This window comes from Pseudophryne corroboree, chromosome 6, assembly GCF_028390025.1.
Source record: "Pseudophryne corroboree isolate aPseCor3 chromosome 6, aPseCor3.hap2, whole genome shotgun sequence".
Lineage (NCBI taxonomy): Eukaryota > Metazoa > Chordata > Amphibia > Anura > Myobatrachidae > Pseudophryne > Pseudophryne corroboree.
In genome coordinates, this window is record NC_086449.1 from 106286615 (window position 1) to 106312364 (window position 25750).

Genomic DNA, 25750 nt, shown 5'->3' on the forward strand with positions numbered 1-25750 from the left:
TTCCAATCTGTACCCCTGGGATACTACATGTAGGATCCAGGGGTCCTGTACGGCTCCAGCGTCATGCTGAGAACTTGGCAGAAGCGGTGGAAGGCTTCTGTTCCTGGGAATGGGCTGCCTGCTGCAGTCTTCTTCCCTTTCCTCTATCCCTGGGCAGATATGCTTATGGGGACGAAAGGACTGAGGCTGAAAAGACGGTGTCTTTTTCTGCATAGATGTGACTTGGGGTAAAAACGGTGGATTTCCCAGCAGTTGCCGTGGCCACCAGGTCCGATGGACCGACCCCAAATAACTCCTCCCCTTTATATGGCAATACATCTTTGTGCCGTTTGGAATCTGCATCACCTGACCACTGTCGTGTCCATAAACATCTTTTGGCCGACATGGACATCGCACTTACTCTTGATGCCAGAGTGCAAATATCCCTCTGTGCATCTCGCATATATAGAAATGCATTCTTTAAATGCTCTATAGTAAATAAAATACTGTCCCTGTCAAGGGTATCAATATTTTCAGTCAGGGAATCCGACCAAGCCACCCCCGCGCTGCACATCCAGGCTGAGGCGATCGCTGGTCGCAGTATAACACCAGTATGTGTGTATATACTTTTTAGGATATTTTCCAGCCTCCTATCAGCTGGCTCCTTGAGGGCGGCCGTATCTGGAGACGGTACCGCCACTTGTTTTGATAAGCGTGTGAGCGCCTTATCCACCCTAAGGGGTGTTTCCCAACGCGCCCTAACTTCTGGCGGGAAAGGGTATACCGCCAATAATTTTCTATCGGGGGAACCCCGCGCCTCATCACACACTTCATTTAATTTATCTGATTCAGGAAAAACTATAGGTAGTTTTTCCACACCCCACATAATACCCTTTTTTGTGGTACTTGTAGTATCAGAAATATGTAACACCTCCTTCATTGCCCTTAACAAGTAACGTGTGGCCCTAAAGGAAAATACGTTTGTTTCTTCACCGTCGACACTGGAGTCAGTGTCCGTGTCTGTGTCGACCGACTGAGGTAAAATGGGCATTATAACGTCCCTGACGGTGTTTTAGACGCCTGGACAGATACTAATATGTTTGCCGGTCGTCTCATGTCGTCAACCGACTTGCAGCGTGTTGACATTATCACGTAATTCCTTAAATAAGCTATCTATTCCGGTGTCGACTCCCTAGAGAGTGACATCACCATTACAGGCAATTTGCTCCGCCTCCCAACATCGTCCTCATACATGTCGACACACACGTACCGACACACAGCACACACACAGGGAATGCTCTGATAGAGGACAGGACCCACTAGCCCTTTGGGGAGACAGAGGGAGAGTTTGCCAGCACACACCAAAAACGCTATAATTATACAGGGACAACCTTTATATAAGTGCTTTTCCCTTTTAGCATTTTAATATATGTAGTCATATCGCCAAATCAGTGCCCCCCCTCTCTGTTTTAACCCTGTTTCTGTAGTGCAGTGCAGGGGAGAGCCTGGGAGCCTTCCCACCAGCATTTCTGTGAGGGAAAATGGCGGTGTGCTGAGGAGAATAGGCCCTGCCCCCTTTTCGGCGGGCTTCTTCTCCCGTTTTTCTGAGACCTGGCAGGGGTTAAATACATCCATATAGCCCCCAGGGGCTATATGTGATGTATTTTTAGCCAGAATAAGGTACTATCATTGCTGCCCAGGGCGCCCCCCCCAGCACCCTGCACCCTCAGTGACCGCTGTTATGAAGTGTGCTGACAACAATGGCGCACAGCTGCAGTGCTGTGCGCTACCTTATGAAGACTGAAAAGTCTTCTGCCGCCGGTTTCTGGACCTCTTCATTTTTCGGCATCTGCAAGGGGGTCGGCGGCGCGGCTCCGGGACGAACCCCAGGGTGAGACCTGTGTTCCGACTCCCTCTGGAGCTAATGGTGTCCAGTAGCCTAAGAAGCCAATCCATCCTGCACGCAGGTGAGTTCACTTCTCTCCCCTAAGTCCCTCGATGCAGTGAGCCTGTTGCCAGCAGGACTCACTGAAAATAAAAAACCTAACAAAACTTTTACTCTAAGCAGCTCTTTAGGAGAGCCACCTAGATTGCACCCTTCTCGGCCGGGCACAAAAATCTAACTGAGGCTTGGAGGAGGGTCATAGGGGGAGGAGCCAGTGCACACCACCTGATCCTAAAGCTTTTACTTTTGTGCCCTGTCTCCTGCGGAGCCGCTATTCCCCATGGTCCTGACGGAGTCCCCAGCATCCACTAGGACGTTAGAGAAAGGGGTGATCAAGGAGCGAGTTGGGTAAGCAATAGTGAATGAGTGATAAAGACTGGAGAGCCTGGGGGAGGCAGGAAGTTCAAAAGGTAGCGCGCAACATGGGAGAAGACCTGTAGGCTGGAGTGGGAGATGGTTGTGAGAAGAAAGATGCAGGTCAGAGTGGACAGATCGGGCTATCTAGTGATGAGGCCAGAGATGCATGAAGAAGAAATGTTGATGAGGGCATTGTATGTGAGGCTGAGTGGCTTGAACTGAATAGGAAAACCTCAACACTGTATTCAGGACAAACTGTAGTTGGGAAAGGAGGGTGAGGTGAAGGAAGAGGCTGGAATATACAAGGGACATGATGAGAGCATGGACCAGAGTTTTGGTTAAGTCCTGAGTGAGAAAGGACTTTCTGGCAATATTAAGACAAGATATTCTGGCAACAAGAAGGGTCTATTTACTAAGACTTGGACTGAGATAAAGTGGATGGAGATAAAGGGGTATATGCAATTGCGGTCGAATTCCCGAAATTGTAAAATTTCGGGTCATTTTCGCCAAAAAAAAAAAAAAAATTCGTCAATGCAATTCAGTGCTTTCCGTCAAAACGGACTTTCAAAATTCGACTTTTTGAAATTCGACTTTTTGCAAATTCGACTTTTCTGCAATGATACAAGTGCTGCAATTCGACAAAAGCATATTCAATTCAAGTTTGGAAATTCGACAGCAGTGCTTTTAGACAGCAAATTCGTCATTTTCAATCCGCCACACTTTGGAGGGTGAAAACAAATAAAAAAAATTTAAACATGTTTTTTTTTGTGTTTTTTTTTTTGGGAATAGCAGATCTATTTATATTAGAAGGGATTAGGTACTTGGTTTGTCTTTTTTGGAGGCACAAGTATTATTTATATATTTTTAAAAATATATATATATTTTTTTAGATGGAATGGTAAAATCCCTGAAAAAAATGGCGTGGGGTCCCCCCTCCAAAGCATAACCAGCCTCGGGCTCTTCGAGCTGGTCCTGGTTCTAAAAATCCGGGAGAAAAATTGACAGCGGATCCCCCGTATTTTTAAAACCAGCACCGGGCTCTGCGCCTGGTGCTGGTGCAAAAAATACGGGGGACAAAACGAGCAGGGGTCCCCCGTATTTTTCACACCAGCATCGGGCTCCACTAGCTGGACAGATAATGCCACAGCCGGGGGTCACTTTTATGCCGTGCCCTGCGGCCGTGGCATTAAATATCCAACTAGTCACCCCTGGCCGGGGTACCCTGGGGGAGTGGGGACCCCTTCAATCAAGGGGTCCCCCCCCCCCAGCCACCCAAGGGCCAGGGGTGAAGCCCGAGGCTGTCCCCCCCATCCAAGGGCTGCGGATGGGAGGCTGATAGCCTTGAGTAAAATGATAGAATATTGTTTTTTCCAGAAGAACTACAAGTCCCAGCAAGCCTCCCCCGCAAGCTGGTACTTGGAGAACCACAAGTACCAGCATGCGGGAGAAAAACGGGCCCGCTGGTACCTGTAGTTCTACTGGGGAAAAAAATACCCAAATAAAAACAGGACACACACACCGTGACAAGTAAAACTTTATTACACACTGCCGACACACACATACTTACCTATGTTCACACGCCGACATCGGTCCTCTTCTCCATGTAGAATCCACGGATACCTGAAAAGAAAAGATCAATATACTCACCTCAGCCAGGGTCCAGAGATAAATCCACGGACTTGGCAAAAAAAGAAAACGGACACACGGACCACCGGACTGAAAGGGGTCCCATGCTGACACATGAGACCCCTTACCCCGAATGAGACCTGTCAGTGACAGCTGTCACACAAAGGTCTCTAAAGCCAATCAGGAAGCGCAACTTCGTTGCGCTCACCTGATTGGCTGTGCGCTGTCTGAACTCAGACAGCGCATCGCACAGCTCCGTCCATTATATTCAATGGTGGGAACTTAGCGGCTAGCGGTGAGGTCACCCGCTGGTCAGCGGCTGACCGCGGGTAACCCCTCCGCTGACGGCAAAGTTCCCACCATTGAAACTAATGGAGCGGCTTTGCGATGCGCTGTCTGACAGCTCAGACAGTGCACAGCCAATCAGGTGAGCGCCACGGAAGTAGCGCTTCCTGATTGGCTGAAGGGACTTCAGTGACAAGAGTCACGTGATGTCCCGGTATTCGGGGTAAGGGGTCTCATGTGTCAGCATGGGACCCCTTTCAGTCCGGTGGATCGGTGTTCGTTTTCTTTTTTTGCCAAGTCCGTGGATTTATCTCTGGACCCTGGTTGAGGTGAGTATATTGAACTTTTCTTTTCAGGTATCCGTGGATTCTACATGGAGAAGAGGACCGATGTCGGCGTGTGAACATAGGTAAGTATGTGTGTGTCGGCAGTATGTAATAAAGTTTTACTTGTCACGGTGTCTGTGTACTGTTTTTATTTGGGTATTTTTTTTCCAGTAGAACTACAGGTACCAGCGGGCCCGTTTTTCTCCCGCATGCTGGTACTTGTGGTTCTCCAAGTACCAGCTTGCGGGGGAGGCTTGCTGAGACTTGCAGTTCTTCTGGAAAAAACAATATTCTGTCATTTTACTCAAGGCTATCAGCCTCCCATCCGCAGCCAATGGATGGGGGGGAACAGCCTCGGGCTTCACCCCTGGCCCTTGGGTGGCTGGGGGGGGGGGGACCCCTTGATTGAAGGGGTCCCCACTCCCCCAGCTAGGGGTGACTAGTTGGATATTTAATGCCACGGCCGCAGGGCACGGCATAAAAGTGACCCCCGGCTGTGGCATTATCTGTCCAGCTAGTGGAGCCCGATGCTGGTGTGAAAAATACGGGGGACCCCTGCTCGTTTTGTCCCCCGTATTTTTTGCACCAGGCGCAGAGCCCGGTGCTGGTTTTAAAAATACGGGGGATCCCTTGTCAATTTTTCCCGTGCATTTTTAGAACCAGGACCAGCTCGAAGAGCCAGAGGCTGGTTATGCTTTGGAGGGGGGACCCCACGCCATTTTTTCCCGTTTTTTCCCGTTTTTTAAAATCGCGGCAAAATCCGGCAAAATCGGCCGTTTTTCGCCCGCGGGAATGTCGAATCCGTTTTTCATTGAATATGGTGAATTCCGGCAGCCACCTGCCGGAATTCACCTGTCGAATTGTGTCGAATTAAAAAACGGCGATAATTTGCCGCGATTCGCCGGGAATTGCATATACCCCAAAGTACCAGCCAATCAGCTCCTAACTGACATTTTTCAAACACAGCCTGTGACATAGCAGTTAGGAGCCGATTGGCTGGTACTTTATCTCCGGCGACTTTATCTCCATCCAAGGCTTAGTAAATAGACCCCTAAGAGAGGGATTGGATGCGTGGATTGAAGCGTAGGGCAGAGTCAAAGAGGATTACAAGGCAGCGGGTGCGAGGGACACAAGAGAGTGTGATGCAACTGCAAGGGAGATGGCGTGAGGAGTAATTACATTGGTAGATGAACAGACTAAAGTGTGCAACGAAGTTAAAGGAGCCGCAAGTAATTTGGTTTGCTCACCTGAGTGCAGACGTCCAGCACAAGACTTGATCCTTCATAGCTCTGCACTTTGCAGCTGTTCCTAGGAGAAGAACAGTATGTGTTTAGCACATTTACTGAATGCATGGCCTTGTGACGAGTCAGAATACACAGAAGACCACCTCAGGTAGTTATACACGTTCCGGCATGCTACAGGATACAGTATAGTGCAAGTGACAACATTTATCCAGGAACAGCGAGTGCACCAACACAGGAATGAACGCATGACAGGGGGAAGCTATGATATAATAAGAAGGGATAGAGGGATGGTAATTTGTAAATTCTACACAGAAATACAGACAATTAATAAATAATTTAGATCACTTTCATGCAGTTGGGTACGTCTCCTTTATAACTGCCTACTTGGTGTTCTCTGGGTACCCCCCGTAGCCTCAGTCCCCTGGTTCCAGCACTACTGCATCACATTCCGTCCAGTACTTCCAAAACCATGAGTAAACCAGTGGTTCTCAAACTTTTTGAATCACGGCGCCCTAGAGTATCAGAATTTTTTTACCCCAGCACCCCTAGGCAAAAGTTTCTAAATGAGAAATTTAGAAAGAAATAATACATTTAGTAAATTGTGTTCGTGTCATCCTTAGGGTCAATTGTGTGGTGATGGACACGATTTGCTTCAGTTTGTCCATATATTTTATGATTGACAGCCACTAGCACTGGTTTTGCCTATTACATTGACCATAAATAATTTTAATTGGTCCTGGACCACCAACCCAGGGCACCCCTGCGAGTGTACTGAGGCACCCCAGGGAGCCACGGCACACAGTTTCAGAACCACTGGATTAAACGATACTTTGTAGTTGTTTGCATAAACCCAGTCATAGAAGTTGTAGGGGAGGATGGGAGAGCAGCAACACGCACTCAGCATTTTACACATCTGTGTTATTCCCATTTACTGTCCACTCTGGAATACCGGTCAATATCAATCAACAGTAAAAAGCTGACTAACGGACATCCTGTATAAGAAAAGGTTATTAAGGTAGGTAATAATCCAAGTGTGTGCAAAAATTCTGAAAAATCTGAGTGATTACAGATCTAAAGAAGAATAAAAGAAGAAATCTTCCACAGGACAGGGACTTAAGATCTGCATTTCCCAAGGTTTGCATTAACAGATTAAGGGCTTCTCTGGAGAACTTTGGCAGATTACATGCAGCTGGTTTGTGGAATTCGTTATCCAGAAGAGATAACCAATACATTAGTTTTAAAACTTTTCTATCCTTACTATTTTTGTTAAAAGCCAAGAACTAATAGGATTCTACAAATGTATGTTTGCTGTTTGAAAACCACTAAAGACAGACTGAACTCCCCTATCCCTATGTTGGCAAAACAAAACAGAAAATGTCATAGTGAAAATGTTTAACTTTCTATTCTAGTGCTAACAGCTCGGAAATGTAATAGAAATGCATAAGAACATTAAGTTACTGGAGTATTAATGAAATAAAAAAATAAAAAAAAGGAGAAGAAATACTCCCGATACTTGGATTAGGATTTTTGCATGAAATTGCCTCTTGAAAAGTCAGAAATACTCTGTTACTGCCATTTGACTGATAGGTTGTGAACAACAGATCTTCTTAGGCAAAATTTGAAACCATGGGGCAAGAAAATAAACAAACAAAACGGACATAATATATGTAACCATGGAGATATTCCGTTCTGTGTGCTATTCCCAACCTATCAAGTGGCATCGCCACTGTGTGTCTGAGATTTTAACAGGCAATTTACAGCAATGATCCAATTTCAAGTGCCAGGAGATATTCACACTAAACTGTAGCACCACGCATGATTATTTTAACGAGGCAATAACATATGAGTGGACTTACCCTTTAAGTCATGGAAATGAAAAAATTATGTTGAGAGTAAATTGTTGAATAAAACAAATTTGAAGCAATGACTTGCGTCACACATGCAATAAGGATTAAATGTGATTTTTTTTTATTTTTTTTGCACAACTGCAGATGCTGTGATCTAGGTATGGAGATCCATGACAAGTAAACCTGGGTGCGTATACACAATAACTTTCAGTGTCTGTACAGCATGTAAATCAGAGCTGAGCTACTGGATATTTCCATGTAAATTAAAGTGATAGGGTGGGAGTTGGTTATATTAGGGTAGCGAGTCATATTACATGAGGGAGGCATATTATACATAAAGAACCACTGGCCCTTCTAGTCTGCCCTTTAATTTCTTAGTTTATAACACTCTAAACTACAATCCAGTGTTTTGTTTTATTTTTTTTAAAGTTAGTTTCCATAAAAAAAGGACACTGGTTCCTGGATACAGGAAGGAGATCACTATTGCTGGGTAGAACACTATGACCCTATTAAATCCTCAATGATGGGACAAGGACTTTGATGTGGGATCAATACACATTGCTGGAATTCCTAGCCTTGTAGTTACAATGGCTACTGCAAAGGGAATGTGAAATGTCACAGACAATGGGAACAAGTCTCCAAGCTGCACTGAGCAGCATTATTTTCCAGTGTGGCTTATTTCACTTATTACCATCATTTCTTTAGTGTCAGTAAACTGGGCAGCCAAGCATGTCAGTGTGCTTCACCTCCTAAAAGCAGCAAAGCTATATAGGAAACCGAATTCACAAGTGTAACATCTAAGAGGATGTTAGCAGGAGCCAGGCCAGATAAGGTTCTCCATCCGAAAATATAATTTGGATCCTATCTGATTAGTGCACAAGTGCTGGCCAGGTCCACTAAGACGGCAGACCAAACGCTGCATTATGTCCCTCATTCCGAGTTGTTCGCTCGCTAGCTACTTTTAGCAGAAATGCAAACACAAAGCTGCCGCCCTCTGGGAGTGTATTTTAGCATAGCAGAATTGCTAACGAAAGATTAGCAATTGCTAACGAAAGATTAGCAATTCTGCTAATATTAGCAGAATTGCTAACGAAAGCAATTTCCTTGCAGTTTCTGAGTAGCTCCAGACCTACTCCTAGATTGCGATCACCTCAGTCCGTTTAGCTCCTGGTTTGACGTCACAAACACGCCCAGCGTCCAAACAGCCACTCCTCCGTTTCTCCAGACACTCCTGCGTTTTTACCTGGCACGCCTGCGTTTTTTAGCACACTCCCTGAAAACGGCCAGTTTCCGCCCAGAAACTCCCACTTTCTGTCAATCAGCAGAGCGATTGAAAAGCTTAGTTCGCCTGTGAGTAAAATAGCATAGTTTTGTGTCAATTTGCTTAGCGCGTGCACCCTGAGATGCATACGCAGAACTGCCGGATTTTAGCCTATTAGCAATTCTGCTAAAATTAGCAGCGAGCGAACAACTCGGAATGAGGGCCTATGTCACTTTTGCAATGGTAAATCCCACAGGTTTCAATAGGACTATTTAGCTACGCTGATAAAGGATACACTTCATGCGTGATCGCTGCTTAGGAATGCGGATAGCGCTGTATGGCAACTAAGGAATATTGGGGGTAATTCAGAGTTGATCGCAGCAACAAATTTGTTAGCAGTTGGGCAAAACCATGTGCACAGCAGGGGGGGGGGGGGCAGATATAACATGTGCAGAAACAGTTAGATTTGGGTGGGTTATTTTGTTTCTGTGTAGGGTAAATACTAGCTGCTTTATTTTTACACTGCAATTTAGATTTCAGTTTGAACACACCACACCCAATTCTAACTCTCTCTGCACATGTTATATCTGCCCCCCCCTGCAGTGCATTTGGTTTTGCCCAACTGCTAACAAATTTGCTGCTGTGATCAACTCTGAATTAGGCCCACTGTGCAGTTAGACCCAACTGCGTGTTAAAGCCATATGCTAACCATATACAGCCCAATGTCTAACACACACATTCCCATGCCAACCATACGATATAGCCCCATAGTAAGTATATACAGTCCCATAACACCATATACTGTACAGTATATACCTATTCCATTAGAAAAGGCTCATCATCCGCCCCACTGATTCTATTCAGCGACAGTTGAATAGCGCCGGGAATTAGCTCCCGGCGCTATTCAATTCAGCTCCAGTTAAGTCGGCGATGGCCCGTTCTCGCCGACTAAACAGGTTGAATTGTCAGGAGAACGGGCATTCTCCGACTTAACTCCCCGGCGCAATGCTGATTCCCGACAGAATCAGCCTCGTGCCGGCCGCGCGGCAGCACTTTTGTCGGGTTTCTTCTCTCATCCCCCGGGGATGAGAGAAGAATTCCCGACAATTGAGGGTCACTCGTCGCTGTATTGAATAGCGCTGGGAGCAAACTCTTTGACTGCCAACATAGCAATGTTTGGAAACCTTGTCCATGTCTTGCAATGGTCTGTACTGTAAATATCCTTTTTCTTGTTTTTTTTCCCCATACGGTTTCTGTTTACATATTCTGTAAGGAGTTGCAGACCCCTGTGAAACCATATAAATAAGGGCTAATAATAGTTGCATTAGCATTCAATGCGCAATCCATTCACATTCGGACCAACATGCATCTCAGGAAAAGGCATACTTGCCTACTCTCCAAGAAGGTGCGAAAGACTCCAGAATTTTAGGTAGTCCACCCCGAGAAGTTCTCCCGTATCCCACCCACCACCTAGTGAAATGGGCAGGGTGGGGAGATAATATGGTCACTCCTGGGTCCGTAGGGAGGTGGCAGGGCTAAAATTATGCAAATCACAGCCTTGTAGCCCCACCCCCTCCCCACAAATCTCTGCAATTTGCAGTGACAGGGACTGATGTGGAGAGACCGTCCCCAGAGCCGTCAGCTGCATCTCCACTCCGGGACTCTCCCACAGGAGGATAAAAAAAGTAGGCAAATATGGGATAAGACCCCATGGGGGAGATTTATCAAAGCTTGGAGAGATAAAGTACCAACCAATCAGCTCCCAAAATGTTTCAAACACCGCCTGTAACATGGCAGATAAAAGCTGACTGGCTGGTACTTTATCACTCTCCAAGGCTTAGTACATCTGCCCCTGGGAATCTACTGCCATAACCAGAAACCTGCGTAATGGTTCTAAATCACATGAAAAAGTTAAGAAATAAAATAAAAAAAAGGAAGAAAAAACAATGCAGAGAGGGGGACAGGCTAATATTTGCAATGGGGCTCCTAGACGACTTGTTACACCACCGCATGTAATACAGTGTTCACCTCTTAGGAAGCCCTGTGCTGGCTTTCAGAAAAAATATATATATAAATATATATTAGTGATGAGCGGATTCGGTTTTATTCGGTTCTCAAAACGGCATCTTATTGGCTCACGGATGTCACGTGTTTTGGATAGCCAATAAGATGGCGTTTTGAGAACCGAGTAAAACCGAATCCGCTCATCCCTAATATATATATATATATATATATATATATATATATATACATATACACACACACACACACACATACACATACATACACACACACACACACACATACACATACACACTGCTCAAAAAAATAAAAGGGAACACTTAAACAACACAATGTAACTCCAAGTCAATCACACTTCTGGGAAATCAAACTGTCCTCTTAGGAAGCAACACTGATTGACAATCAATTTCACATGCTGTTGTGCAAATGGAATAGACAATAGGTGGAAATTATAGGCAATTAGCAAGACACCCCCAATAAAGGAGTTGTTCTGCAGGTGGTGACCACAGACCACTTCTCAGCTCCTATGCTTTCTGGCTGATGTTTTGGTCACTTTTGAAAGTTGGTGGTGCTTTCACTCTAGTGGTAGCATGGTAGTGCCGCTCATCCAGGATCTAGTGGCTCAGGTAGTGCAGCTCATCCAGGATGGCACATCAATGCGAGCTGTGGCAAGAAGGTTTGCTGTGTCTGTCAGCGTAGTGTCCAGAGCATGGAGGCGCTACCAGGAGACAGGCCAGTACATCAGGAGACGTGGAGGAAACCGTAGGAGGGCAACAACCCAGCAGCAGGACCGCTACCTCCGCCTTTGTGCAAGGAGGAACAGGAGGAGCACTGCCAGAGCCCTGCAAAATGACCTCCAGCAAGCCACAAATGTGCATGTGTCTACTCAAACGATCAGAAACAGACTCCATGAGGGTTGTATGAGGGCCCGACGTCCACAGGTGGGGGTTGTGCTTACAGCCCAACACCGTGCAGGACGTTTGGCATTTGCCAGAGAACACCAAGATTGGCAAATTCACCACTGGCGCCCTGTGCTCTTCACAGATGAAAGCAGGTTCTCACTGAGCACATGTGACAGACGTGACAGAGTCTGGAGACGCCAAGGAGAACGTTCTGCCGCCTGCAACATCCTCCAGCATGACCGGTTTGGCAGTGGGTCAGTAATGGTGTGGAGTGGCATTTCTTTGGGGGGCCGCACAGCCCTCCATGTGCTCGCCAGAGGTAGCCTGACTGCCATTAGGTACCGAGATGAGATCCTCAGACCCCTTGTGAGACCATATGCTGGTGCGGTTGGCCCTGGGTTCCTCCTAATGCTAGACCTCATGTGGCTGGAGTGTGTCAGCAGTTCCTGCAAGACGAAGGCATTGATGCTATGGACTGGCCCGCCCGTTCCCCAGACCTGAATCCAATTGAGCACATCTGGGACATCAAGTCTCGCTCCATCCACCAACGCCACGTTGCACCACAGACTGTCCAGGAGTTGGCGGATGCTTTAGTCCAGGTCTGGGAGGAGATCCCTCAGGAGACCATCCGCCACCTCATCAGGAGCATGCCCAGGCGTTGTAGGGAGGTCATACAGGCACGTGGAGGCCACACACACTACTGAGCCTCATTTTGACTTGTTTTAAGGACGTTACATCAAAGTTGGATCAGCCTGTAGTGTGTTTGTCCACTTTAATTTTGAGGGTGACTCCAAATCCAGACCTCCATGGGTTAATAAATTTGATTTCCATTGATAAATTTTGTGTGATTTTGATGTCAGCACATTCAACTATGTAAAGAACAAAAAAGAATTTAATAAGAATATTTCATTCATTCAGATCTAGGATGTGTTATTTTAGTGTTCCCTTTATTTTTTGAGCAGTGTATGTGTGTGTGTGTGTGTGTGTGTGTGTGTGTGTGTGTGTGTGTGTGTGTGTGTATATATATATATATATATATATATATATATATATATATATATCTCTATACACATACATACATACATACACACACACACACACACACACACACACACACACATCTGCTTAACAGTAATATAGATAACCTGTGCCTATTACTCTGGCCACTTCATGTATGTGCCTAAGCCACTTCCATATACAATGCATCCCTTACTTCTGCTCTTGACTCTGTTGCTCCACCAACCACTATCCACCCTCGCAAATTAACACCTCAACCCTGGCACACCAAATGCACCAGGTATCTGCAAAAATTCTCACGTACTGCTGAGCGACACTGGAGGAAATCACGCTCTAAGGCAGACTCCTCCATTTCAAACTTATGCTCTCATCCTTCAGTGCTGCCCTTTCTCTTGCTAAACAGTCATACTTCAAGAACCGCAACCCCCGGCGCCTCTTTGCCACTCTCAACTCTCTCCTCTGTCCACCTCGTCGCCCTTCCTCAATCTCTGCTCTTGACTTTGCCACTTACTTCACATCCAAAATTTACTCCATACGTCAAGACATCACATCACACCATCAGCAACCAGCCTCCTCCCATCCCTTACCAGAACCCCTACCCTCCTCTCTCACCAACTCGGACATCTTTCTCCCATGCATCTGGTGAGGAAGTCATGGCCCTCATTCGTTCCTGTCCCCTCACCACCTCCCCACTTGACCCTATCCCCTCCCGCCTCCTCCGCTACCTCTCTCCTTCTGCCTGTTCCCATCTTTCCCACTTTCTCAGTCTCTCCCTCTCATCAGGCACTGTCCCCTCTGCCCTCAAGCATGTACTCATCTCTCCTATTCTAAAAAAACCTACCCTTGATGCAAACACTCTCTCCAACTACAGACCCATCTCTCTCCTCCCTTTTGCCTCCAAACTCCTTGAGCGTATTGTCTACAACCGCCTTACTTCCTTTCTTTCCTCACACTCACTGCTTGACCCATTCCAGTCTGGCTTCCGTACTCTCCACTCCACTGAAACTGCCCTTACAAAAGTATGCAATGACCTCCATGCTGCTAAGTCTAAGGGACACTACTCTCTACTTATTCTTCTTGATCTCTCTGCTGCTTTTGACACTGTGGACCATCCTCTCCTACTGCAAATCCTTCACTCCATTGGTCTGCGTGATACTGCCCTCTCTTGTCTGTCTTCCTACTTCTCTGACCGTTCATTCTCTGTCTCCTCTCATGACTCCACCTCCCCTAACTGTAGGTGTACCCCAAGGTTCTGTCCTTGATCTTCTTCTTTTCTTTCTCTATACATCCTCACTAGGTAAGCTTATTAATTCTTTTGGTTTCCAATATCATCTCTATGCTGATGACACTGAAATCTAATCTTTCCTCTCCAGTCCTCTCCCCTGTTCTCCTCACTCGTATCTCTGTCTGTCTCTCTGCTATCTCTGTTTGGATGTCCCAGCGCTTTCTTAAACTTAACATGTCTAAAGGGGGGTACACACGGAGAGATCCGTGTTTAAAATCTAAGCAATCTGACTAGATTGCTTAGATTTTAAGCACTGATCTGCCGTGTGTATGCCCCCCAGCGATAGGAATGCGCAGCCCCGTGCGTCGCTATCATGCAGGCTCAATCTAGCGGGTCGCTCACTTCACCGTTGTGTGAAGTGAGCGGCCCCCCGTCCGCCCCCCCTCCCTCAGCACATCGCGCTGTGCTGAGCGGGGGGATAGATGTGTGCCGAGCGGTCTGTGTTAAGATCGCTCAGCACACATCTCTCCCATCAGTACCCCCCTTTAGACCGAGCTGATCATCTTCCCTCCCTCCCGCATAAGGATGGCAATACTATCTCCTCTAGCCCCCAAGTGCGCTGTCTTGGAGTAATCCTTGACTTCTCCCTCTCCTTCAAACCACACATTCAGCACCTCTTGCAAACCTGCCGTTTTAATCTAAAAAATATTTCCAGGATCAGACCCTTTCTGACCCAGTATGCTACTAAGACTCTTATCCACTCACTGGTCATCTCCAGACTGGACTACTGTAATCTCCTCCTGACCTTATCTCCCTTTACACTGCCACCCGTCCTCTTCGCTCTGCTAATGCACGCCGACTCTCCTGCCTACTGATTACTTCCGCTCACTCCTACCTTCAAGATTTTTCACGTGTTGCTCCATTTCTCTGGAATTCCCTACCTCTCCACCTCTCTACAAAACTTCAAAATGGGCTCTCAAGACCCACTTCTTCACCAAACCCAGCCAAATCTCATCCTAACCCTCTGTCCCATGCTCTCTATGTACCCCGTCTGTCACCCCTGTCTGTCTACCCCTCCCCTTTAGAATGTAAGCTCTCACGAGTAGGGCCCTTTTACCTCATGTGATTATTTTTCTTACTTTAATAATCTTCAACTGCACCAAATCCAGCAGTCCTCTGCCACCTGATACTTATTCCAGTGTGATTTGCTGATGTAGCTATGTTTATTTACCCTGTTCTTGTCCTATATTGTCAACTGTAAGTTGCTGTTTTCCTGTTTTGATTATTTGTTTATGTACTTTGTAATTGGGTGCTGCGGAACCCTTTTGGCGCCATATAAATAAAGGATAATAATAACAACAACAGTAAATACCTCCCTTTACCCCAACATGAAGGGGGGGGGGGAGGGTTTCTAGTCACGTTTCTAGGGCATTGGCCCACCATGTAAGCAGGATGCATGTTCCCATTTGTTGGGAATTTTGGGTAGTATTTTACATTCACATGAGCGGGTGCCGGCAACAATGAAGACGTGCTTCTGGTGGAGAGTAGGAGATTTGGGGGTGAGTTAGGCTTTTGGAAATATTACCTTCAATCATTCCTCCTATTACTCCATATACCCTCGACTTACAACTCCTAGTATTCCATATAGCCTCTCCGTATACATCCTTCTATTTTATGCACTTGTTGAGATATTTAGTTATTCTATAGATCCTTATAGCCCATGTTTGAGAAGTACTCAGAAGATGATGAATACTTACAACAGAAAACAGAGAAATTTCACTTGCTCAGAAGTCCTGAGGCAACGAAGCAAAGAGAAAAGAGGAGAGGACAGGTGAAAATATCGAGAGACCTGAGAATGGAGAGACAACACTCACCTCAGTTGGATCTTGATTCAAGAATTATAGATATGAAGAGGAGAGGCACAATTAGAGGTTGTACTAAGAGAGGATACAGGGTGGTAAACGAGTTCTACAATGGAGGTGTTATATGGAATAACAGGATGGATTATATAAAGTATTGTACATTTTAGAAAGGTTATATAAAATAATAGTAGGAAGTATAAGGAGAATATGAATGAAAAAACATGAAAGCATAATGTCTGGCTTAAAATAAAAACACCATACAAGAAATGGCATGCAAGAGAAATAGATATATTATGTTACTGGAGTATTGTGTTTTTGAATGACTCCTGAAACTTGGATTAGGACTTTTGCCCGAAACTGCCACTTGAAAATACAGAAATACTCTGTTACTGCCATTTAACTGACAGGTTGTGAACAATTGACCTTCTTAAGCAAAAGTGTAAACTGTTGGGTGGAAAAATAAACAAACAAAATTGACATAACCTACATAACCATGGAGGCATTCAACTCTGTCTGCTATGCCCAACCTATCAAATGGCAATACTGTGTGTCTGAGATTTTAACAGGCAATTTACAGCAATGATCCTATTTCAAGTGCCAGCCGATCTTACACTAAACTGTAGCACCACACATGATGATTTTAATGAGGCAGCATCATGTGAGCGGAGTTACCCTTTAGGGATGGAGATGAAAAATGTAAGTAAAGTTGAAGTAAACTTGTTGAATAGAACAATTTGAAACCAGGCTTCAAACATGTAATAAGTATTTAATTCGCTCATAGATAAATGCATGCAAGGACTTCTGTAACATGCAATGCAAGCTCCTCCGAGTCCATATGAATTATAGTCATTTTAAAGGAAGCTTTTTCCCTGACTGTCATGTTTGCCTTTAAACTTAATTAATACATTTGTGTATGTGAATTGTGATTCTAATGATCTATCACAGGTTTAAGTAATCATTTTTTTTTACCTATAGCACATTATATATATGTATATGTATATTAGTCATTTTCTTTAATTAGTCATTTCCTTGATAGGTATGTTTAGGTCTATTTTTCTGATTATGCCATATATATATATCCATCTGATTTTATTATTCTTGCTGAGATTTGACACATCATGTTTTCCCGTGCATGTTTGAGCAGCGCGGTAACTATTAAGTAATATATGTGTGTGGTGATTCAGCTGATGTACATACATAAATATTTCTAGTATGGATTCTATTGGCATGTTTTTGTAATTTACTGCAGCACTGGGAGGTGTTTATGTTTTCCATGGTGATGGGGCTCAGAGCGGATGTGACGGCGTTTAGCTGCTACGTCATCGGACAGCGTCCCGCTCCGGCGTCCTGTGCTGGCGCCGCGGCGGGCGGGAGAAATGCACACAGCGGTGGGGATATAAGGTGAGAATACTTATGTTTTATTTGTATCCTGACGACAATTTGTAATGAAATTGAAACGTTGATTTATCTATATGGAGTCTGACCGTTTATTCATCAGTGTCTACAATGCTGTGAGTGCCGCCTGATACTATTGTATATTCGTTTCATCATGGCTGTGAGGGCACCGGGCGCAGTGTGATTGCTTGTTGGAGTGCCGGACACCTTTTGTATATATACATATATAGATATATATATATAGATATATATATAGATATATATATATATATATATATATATAGATATATATATATAGCTCAAAAAAATAAAGGGAACACTAAAATAACATACTTTGTTCTTTACATAGTTGAATGTTCTGACAAGAAAATCACACAAAAATTATCAATGGAAATCAAATGTATTAACCCATGGAGGTCTGGATTTGGAGTCACCCTCAAAATTAAAGTGGAAAAACACACTACAGGCTGATCCAACTTTGATGTAATGTCCTTAAAACAAGTCAAAATGAGGCTCGGTAGTGTCTGTGGCCTCCTCGTGCCTGTATGACCTCCCTACAACACCTGGGCATGCTCCTGATGAGGTGGCGGATGGTCTCCTGAGGGATCTCCTCCCAGACCTGGACTAAAGCATCCGCCAACTCCTGGACAGTCTGTGGTGCAACGTGGCATTGGTGGATGGAGAGAGACATGATGTCCCAGATGTGCTCAATTGGATTCAGGTCTGGGGAACGGGCGGGGCAGTCCATAGCATCAATGCCTTCATCTTGCAGGAACTGCTGACACACTCCAGCCACATGAGGTCTAGCATTGTCTTGCATTAGGAGGAACCCAGGGCCAACCACACCAGCATATGGTCTCACAAGTGGTCTGAGGATCTCATCTCGGTACCTAATGGCAGTCAGGCTACCTCTGGCAAGCACATGGAGGGCTGTGCGGCCCCCCAAAGAAATGCCACCCCACACCATTACTGACCCACTGCCAAACCGGTCATACTGGAGGATGTTGCAGGCAGCAGAACGTTCTCCTTGGCGTCTCCAGACTCTTTTCACATCTGTCACGTGTGCTCAGTGAGAACCTGCTTTCATCTGTGAAGTGCACAAGGCGCCAGTGGCGAATTTGCCAATCTTGGTGTTCTCTGGCAAATGCCAAACGTCCTGCACGGTGTTGGGCCGTAAGCACAACCCCCACCTGTGGGCGTAAGGCCCGCATACCACCCTCATGGAGTCTGTTTCTGATCGTTTGAGTAGACACATGCACATTTGTAGCTTGCTGGAGGTCATTTAGCAGGGCTCTGGCAGTGCTCCTCCTGTTACTACTTGCACAAAGGCGGAAATAGCGGTCCTGCTACTGGGTTGTTGCCCTCCTACGGCCTCCTTCACGTCTCCTGATGTACTGGCCTGTCTCCTGGTAGCGCCTCCATGCTCTGGACACTACGCTGACAGACACAGCAAACCTTCTTGCCACAGCTCGCATTGATGTGCCATCCTGGATGAGCTGCACTACCTGAGCCACTTGTGTGGGTTGTAGGGAGGTCATACAGGCACGTGGAGGCACACACACTACTGAGCCTCATTTTGACTTGTTTTAAGGACATTACATCAAAGTTGGATCAGCCTGTAGTGTGTTTTTCCACTTTAATTTTGAGGGTGACTCCAAATCCAGACCTCCATGGGTTAATAAATTTGATTTCCATTGATATTTTTTGTGTGATTTTGTTGTCAGCACATTCAACTATGTAAAGAACAAAGTATTTAATAAGAATATTTCATTCATTCAGATCTAGGATGTGTTATTTTAGTGTTCCCTTTATTTTTTTGAGCAGTGTATAAATAAATAAAAACTGTGTTTTTTCCTTTGACACAACTCAGACGCTTGATATATCAATGGAACCAATTTGTTCAGTGCACTTACAATAAATACAGAAGAAAGAAAAAACTAGCACACAACTGTCCTGAGACCTACGTGATTAGACGCGATCTTGACATCTTTGGCGATGACTTGGCACTTCCAGTTCCTTTACTTGCTTTAGGCTCCTGGGTAAGGTCCGTTTCTGAGCTGCATAGGGTATTACATGCCTTATGATAATCCACAGAACCATCAGTAGGCTCCTTGCTGAATCCAGTTGGTGCTAGTGTGACAACTGGAGATGGAGGCAAGGCAGACTTTCCACCAAATGGGTTGAAATTGGGGTCTTCCCATTGGTCTGGATCACAGTTATAGGAAGACTTGGAAAGTGGGACATCATCCAAGTTTGCAAGGGTCTCCACATTCTTTTCCTGACACCCAAGGCTTGTTGTTCTGTTGACATTATCTTTTTGCTTCTTGGATGGAAGTTTACTGCCAGATTTCCTGATTTTCCTTGGAAGATCTTTGTTGACATTTTCAGATGTTTCCATTATAGACTCCAGATCATTACAGTCTCTCTTGGAAGGATCCACTGCAAAGTCACTCTCTGTCTGTAGGCCATTGTTGCTACTAAATTGTTCCCCACTGTTCTCCGAGCTTTCTCCATTCACCACTTTATGTTGAGGCGGATTGTCTTTGCCATCAAGCGCACATTCTAGAAAGAGAACATTATCTACAGCTGAACCTTCTGGTGCAAGAACCATCTCTACAGTGGATTCTTGGGCATCACTGGCTGATGCTCTGGTGAGCAGAACATCAGAGCAAACATCAGGAACCACTGGAACTCTGTCTAGAACACAGTCACCAGTTTTCTTCTCTGGCTTTGTATCAAGATCTTGTCCAGAGTTCCCATTGCAGGATACGTTGTTGTTATCAGTCACAGATAATTCCGATAAGAGTTTGGCGACATCTTTCTTTGATTCTGAAAACAAAACTAAAAAAAAGAAATTCCATGAGACAAAAACATTTTAAAGTTCTTATGCTAATATTTTCGGAAAACAAACCTCATCTTTGTATAAAAAGTATTTTTTAAAGCAACTTTTTGGCAAATGATAAAAAAAAATTGTCAGCACTAAATATGAACAATAGATCTAAAACAAGCATTCCCAACATCGGCCCTCAAGGCACACTAAAGGGCCCTACACATTGGCCGATCCGCCACCGAGCTGCCCGATGGCGGATCCGGCGGGGAGGGGGGGGGGGGGGGCAGTGACGAGGGGAGTGAAGTTTCTTCACTCCCCCCGTCACCTGGCTCCGTTGAAGTGCAGGCAAATATGGACGACATCGTCCATATTGACCTGCATGTACAGCCGACGGGGCACCAGCGATGAACGAGCGCGGGGCCGCGCATCATTCATCGCGGGTGCCTCAACACTCAAAGATATGAACGGTATCTCGTTCATTAATGAACGAGATCGTTCATCTCTTTGAGAATAATCGCCCAGTGTGTAGGGCCTATTACATTGCAGGTTTTAGTGTTATCCAGGCTTTAGCACAGATGGTTAAATTAAAATAACTGAGGTACTAATTAAGTCACCTGTTCTCATGCATGGAGATCACTAAAACCTGGACTGTCCGTGTGTTTTGAGGACAGAGGTTGGGAAAGCCTGACCTAAAAAGCCTGACCTAAAAGATTGATAATGGTTTATAGAAAAGGAGGTAAGCACTTTGGAAAAAGAAAACCACCCCTGTTCTATTGCCAACTACCCCATGAGTGTAGAATTTTGGTAGGAGTCCCTCACCTCAGTTACCTGAGAAGAGCCTCCTTATAAGACTGTTTCACAGCAGGGTGATCAAAACTTACAAAGCCAGAGACTGGACTAAGTGGAGTGCGTATAGTAACAGATTCCATAGGAATGGTGACCACCCAATCATTTGCTGGTTGCACTTAGCACATGCCTCCCATCCTAGCTGCCTGAAACTCCAGGACCTACATATACATACTTTCCATGTCCCGCCATAAAACAAGTTCCCTTATATTAAGATGCTACTAATGGCATTCACAGATATCTATATGTAAAAGTTCCCACATCTGACGGAATTTGAAATATATTTCATATTAGAATTGAAGTTACTCTGCAGAGTGTCACCTATTGTACTCTTACTAGCCATTAAAGGTAAATGAAAGGTAGTCACACAATGTAATTCCACGGCTTAAGTGTAAAGGGGCATATTACTCTATATAGAGATATGGGAATGTAATTAGTAGCGGTTTTACATAAGACATCATTTATTTTTGGCTTACGTGTCGTTTAAAAAAAAACCACATTGACACTAGCAGATCCTACTTAAAAGTAAACTCAACAGCATTTCTACAAAGGTTGTACAGTATAAATTAAAATAAATTAAAAAAATTCAGCTTTGTCCTATCCAGAATGGAAGACGGTAAAAAAATAATGTATTGCCTTTCATTGTTTTAAATAACATAATTTTGAGGTTTACTCCTGAATTCTGACATATTTCTTTAAATGCAAAGGTCATATCCAAATGATAAAATGTGAGTCAATGGGGTCAATTCTATTCAGCGACAGTTGAATAGCGCCGGGAGTTAGCTCCCGTCGCTATTCATTCAGCTCATATGTTAAGTCGGCGAAGGCCCGTTCTCGCCGACTTAACAGGTTGAATTGTCGGGAGAACGGGCATTCTCCAACTTAACTCACAGGCGCGATGCCGATTCCCGACAGAATCAGCCTCGCGCCGGCCGCGCAGCAGCACTTTTGTCGGATTTCCTCTCTCATCCCCGAGGGGTGAGAGAAGAATTCCCGACAATTGGTGTCACTTGGCGTTGTATTGAATAGTGCCGGGATCCAACTCCCGATGCTATTCAACTGTCGCTGAATAGAATTGACCCTAATTAATAAATTTCCTGTTATCCGCAATATCTATAGTTTGGAACAGAGAAGGGAAAGGGGGGACATAACAGACACTTTCAATTATATCAAGGGTTTTAACAAAGTCCAGGAGGGACACAAGAAGAAACTGGAGGGAGGGAGGGAGGTTCAGGGGAAATTTGAGGAAAATTGCTTCACAGAGAGGGTAGTGGACAAGTGGAACAGCCTCCCATCAGTGGTGGTAGAGGCTAAGACAGTAGAGCAATTTAAACATGCATGGGATAGACATAAGGATATCCTAACAAAGAAATAAGAATCAACTAAGGTATGAGGCAAAAATATGGTTAAAAAAAAAAGGCAGACTTGATGGGCCAAGTGGTTGTTATCTGCCGTCAAATTCTGTTTCTATGTGACGCAGACCATGACTGCAGAACCTCTCCGCATCACAGAATCTGATCTCATTATAGCACAATAATCACCCAAGTTCTGAGGTACTGTCAGGACATTGAATTTGTAATTATTTATTTATTAAAGTATTAAAAACTATTTAAGGGTTCCGCTCCATTTATAGATATTTGGAGTTATGGTGCCCATACACTTATGAGATAATCGGTGCTATCCTTTGATTTCGACCACATCTGTGAGAGAATTCGAAGGATTGTATGCACATTTTAGGTACCTTGAGACGCGATGCGCGGGCACGCCGGTCGAATATCGCGTCTCAAGATATTATGTGCTGCACTTAATAACTCTCGCATCGCAGTGCGATCGCATGTGGTTTTAAGCCCACATGAGATATATCGCACTGCGATGTGCGATGGGCACCCGCTGGGAACGGCCAGAGGCCGCTCCCACTCGGCGGTGACGTGCCCATCACGTGAATACCATGCGATCTATTGCATGGTAACCACTTTGGTAGTTCAGGTGCTCCACTGCCGGTGTGATGCGTCGCGGGGCATTGCACAAGTGTATGGCCAGCATAACTGGAAGTATTAAAAAAAAAATCTATTCAAGATACAAATAATGGGTATTCGGGGAGTCAGTTTACCAGGATATTTAACTTTATTGAAATAACTTCTAATATGAACAGTTTCTATAAATACGTTGAGCAAACATTAATTTACAATGACTCTGGGCGAGTATTAGTGTGTAATCACATTACAAATACACTGCTTTCATGTTAAGCCAATAAATGGGATTGTTAAATGTAAAAACTATAATTACAGCAATTACAAATGAAAGCTGCCATTAAATAGTACTAATCCTGCGCGCTGACCCAGGTAACACCATAGGCCTGGATCAGAGCAGAACGAGAGCGTGAGCTTAGATCAGTCTGCACACCTGTATTTTCACGTCTGCAGTCACAGCTGCACGTTTGAAAGTCCTTGGACGGCTACATGTAGCTTTTCCCTACATAGTTGCCAACGTAAGATGATGGCAGAGAGCAGAGGGGGCAGGAACAGTTTATCGCCTGGCTCCATAGTAAAATTTAGGTAAGGGCCTGACAATGCCAATGTAGCCTCCTGGGCACCTCCCTCTGTTCTGAAAAAAGTCAAGGGAGGCATCTTCTGCTTGTGTGTGCATCCACCACTCAGAAGACGATTCCACTCTGCCCTTTCCTTGGGGCAGGAGCTGCAGGGATCTTTCTGGTGATGGGCAGGGGCATAAGGGCACCATCTGGGCTCATAGTGGCCGCATCCCCTGCAATCCATGGTAGTTCTGCCACTGGTAAGTGATGCGAGCGGGAGGACCAATCACAAGCTGTACTGTGATTGGCTCGCTTTGTGCCTTAACCTACATCCCTCCCTGGACTTTGGCTGGCGAGATATGTGGCGGGGAAAAAACAGCTGCCACTAACCTCAGCTTCCAGGCCCTGGGTAGGGGAGGGGCCCTGCACTACCACCTTGTCCTAGGTGATAATGAAGCTTTAAGATATAGGACGGAATCAGCAGGATTTACAGACGATCGGTATGCCAGCCGTCGGTATACCGATAACAGCATCCCGATAGTCTGTATGCTGGCAGCGAGGCGAGAGCAAGGAATCCCCTTGCGGACTCGCAGCGCTCGCCACAGGTTTTATTCCCACTCTATGGGCGTCGTGGACACCCATGAGTGGGAATAGCCCCTGTTAGCCGGGATCCTGGCTGTTGGCATTGTCAGCAGTTGGGATCCCGGCGTTGGTATCCTGACCGCCAGGATCTCGACTGCCGACAACATAACTGCATACCTATAGGACATGTGTAGACATGAGCAAAGATGCAGCAATCACCCCCCAGTTTATGTAGTTGCATCACCTCTCATTGTCACCAGATTTCAGGATCTGTGTATATTAAAATAAAAATAAAAAAATATCTCAACGTGGCATGCATGTGTGTGCGTATCCTCTGTGCATTAGAACACCCCTGATCTACCTCTCCAAGCAGCAACATATGTGTAACTTCGAATAAAGATGCATTTGTGTCCAGGCATCAATTTTACATTTTTAGGTTACCGTATATACTCGAGTATAAGTCGACCCGAATATAAGCCGGGGCACCTAATTTTACCACAAAAAACTGGGAAAAATTACTGACTCGAGTATAAGCCAGGAAATTCACGGTACCAGGGGTTTTCATGCTCAGGGTGTCATGCTCGTTGCCAGGGGTTTCATGCGGTGGGGGTTATGCTTGTTTCATGCGGTGGGGGTTATGCTTGTTGCTAGGGCTGTGCCCCCAGTGCCACATATCCCCCCACAGTGCCAGATAAAAACATGCCCCCCTGTTGCTTTGCCTCCAGTAGTTGTGCCCCCTCTCTCTTTGCCCCCAGTAGTTGTGCCCCCTCTTTCTTTGCCCCCAGTAGTTGTGCCCCCTCTTTCTTTGCCCCCTGTAGTTGAGCCCCCTCTTTATTTGACCAGTCACTGTGCCCCCGTCGCCGCCTACAAACACACACACACACACACACACACACACACACACACAAAATAATAAAAAATAAGAATTTACTTACCGATAATTCTATTTCTCGTAGTCCGTAGTGGATGCTGGGGACTCCGTCAGGACCATGGGGTTTAGCGGCTCCGCAGGAGACAGGGCACAATAATAAAAGCTTTAGGATCAGGTGGTGTGCACTGGCTCCTCCCCCTATGACCCTCCTCCAAGCCTCAGTTAGGATACTGTGCCCGGACGAGCGTGCATAACAAGGAAGGATATTGAATCCCGGGTAAGACTCATACCAGCCACACCAATCACACCGTACAACCTGTGATCTGAACCCAGTTAACAGTATGATAACAACGAAGGAGTCTCTGAAAAGATGGCTCACAACAAGAATAACCCGATTTTTGTAACAATAACTATGTACAAGTATTGCAGACAATCCGCACTTGGGATGGGCGCCCAGCATCCACTACGGACTACGAGAAATAGAATTATCGGTAAGTAAATTCTTATTTTCTCTAACGTCCTAAGTGGATGCTGGGGACTCCGTCAGGACCATGGGGATTATACCAAAGCTCCCAAACGGGCGGGAGAGTGCGGATGACTCTGCAGCACCGAATGAGAGAACTCCAGGTCCTCCTCAGTCAGGGTGTGCCCCTGACCAAGTAGCAGCTCGGCAAAGTTGTAAAGCCGAGACCCCTCGGGCAGCCGCCCAAGATGAGCCCACTTCCTTGTGGAATGGGCTTTTACTGATTTTGGCTGTGGCAAGCCTGCCACAGAATGTGCAAGCTGAATTGTACTACA

The 25750-nt window shown here is 45.4% G+C and overlaps 1 protein-coding gene across 4 annotated transcripts in view; it reads right to left on the reverse strand.

The window, feature by feature from the left end:
* Nucleotides 1–25750, reverse strand: part of TACC1 (transforming acidic coiled-coil containing protein 1) — a 270095-nt gene that overhangs the window by 45360 nt on the left and 198985 nt on the right. For all 4 annotated transcript variants that reach the window (XM_063931611.1, XM_063931610.1, XM_063931613.1 and 1 more), the window contains exons 3-4: nucleotides 19258–20134; nucleotides 5766–5826 (exon numbers count right to left, since the gene is read on the reverse strand). In XM_063931611.1, the coding sequence (XP_063787681.1) occupies nucleotides 5766–5826; nucleotides 19258–20134 (938 nt within the window). The remainder of the gene's footprint in view (nucleotides 1–5765; nucleotides 5827–19257; nucleotides 20135–25750) is intronic.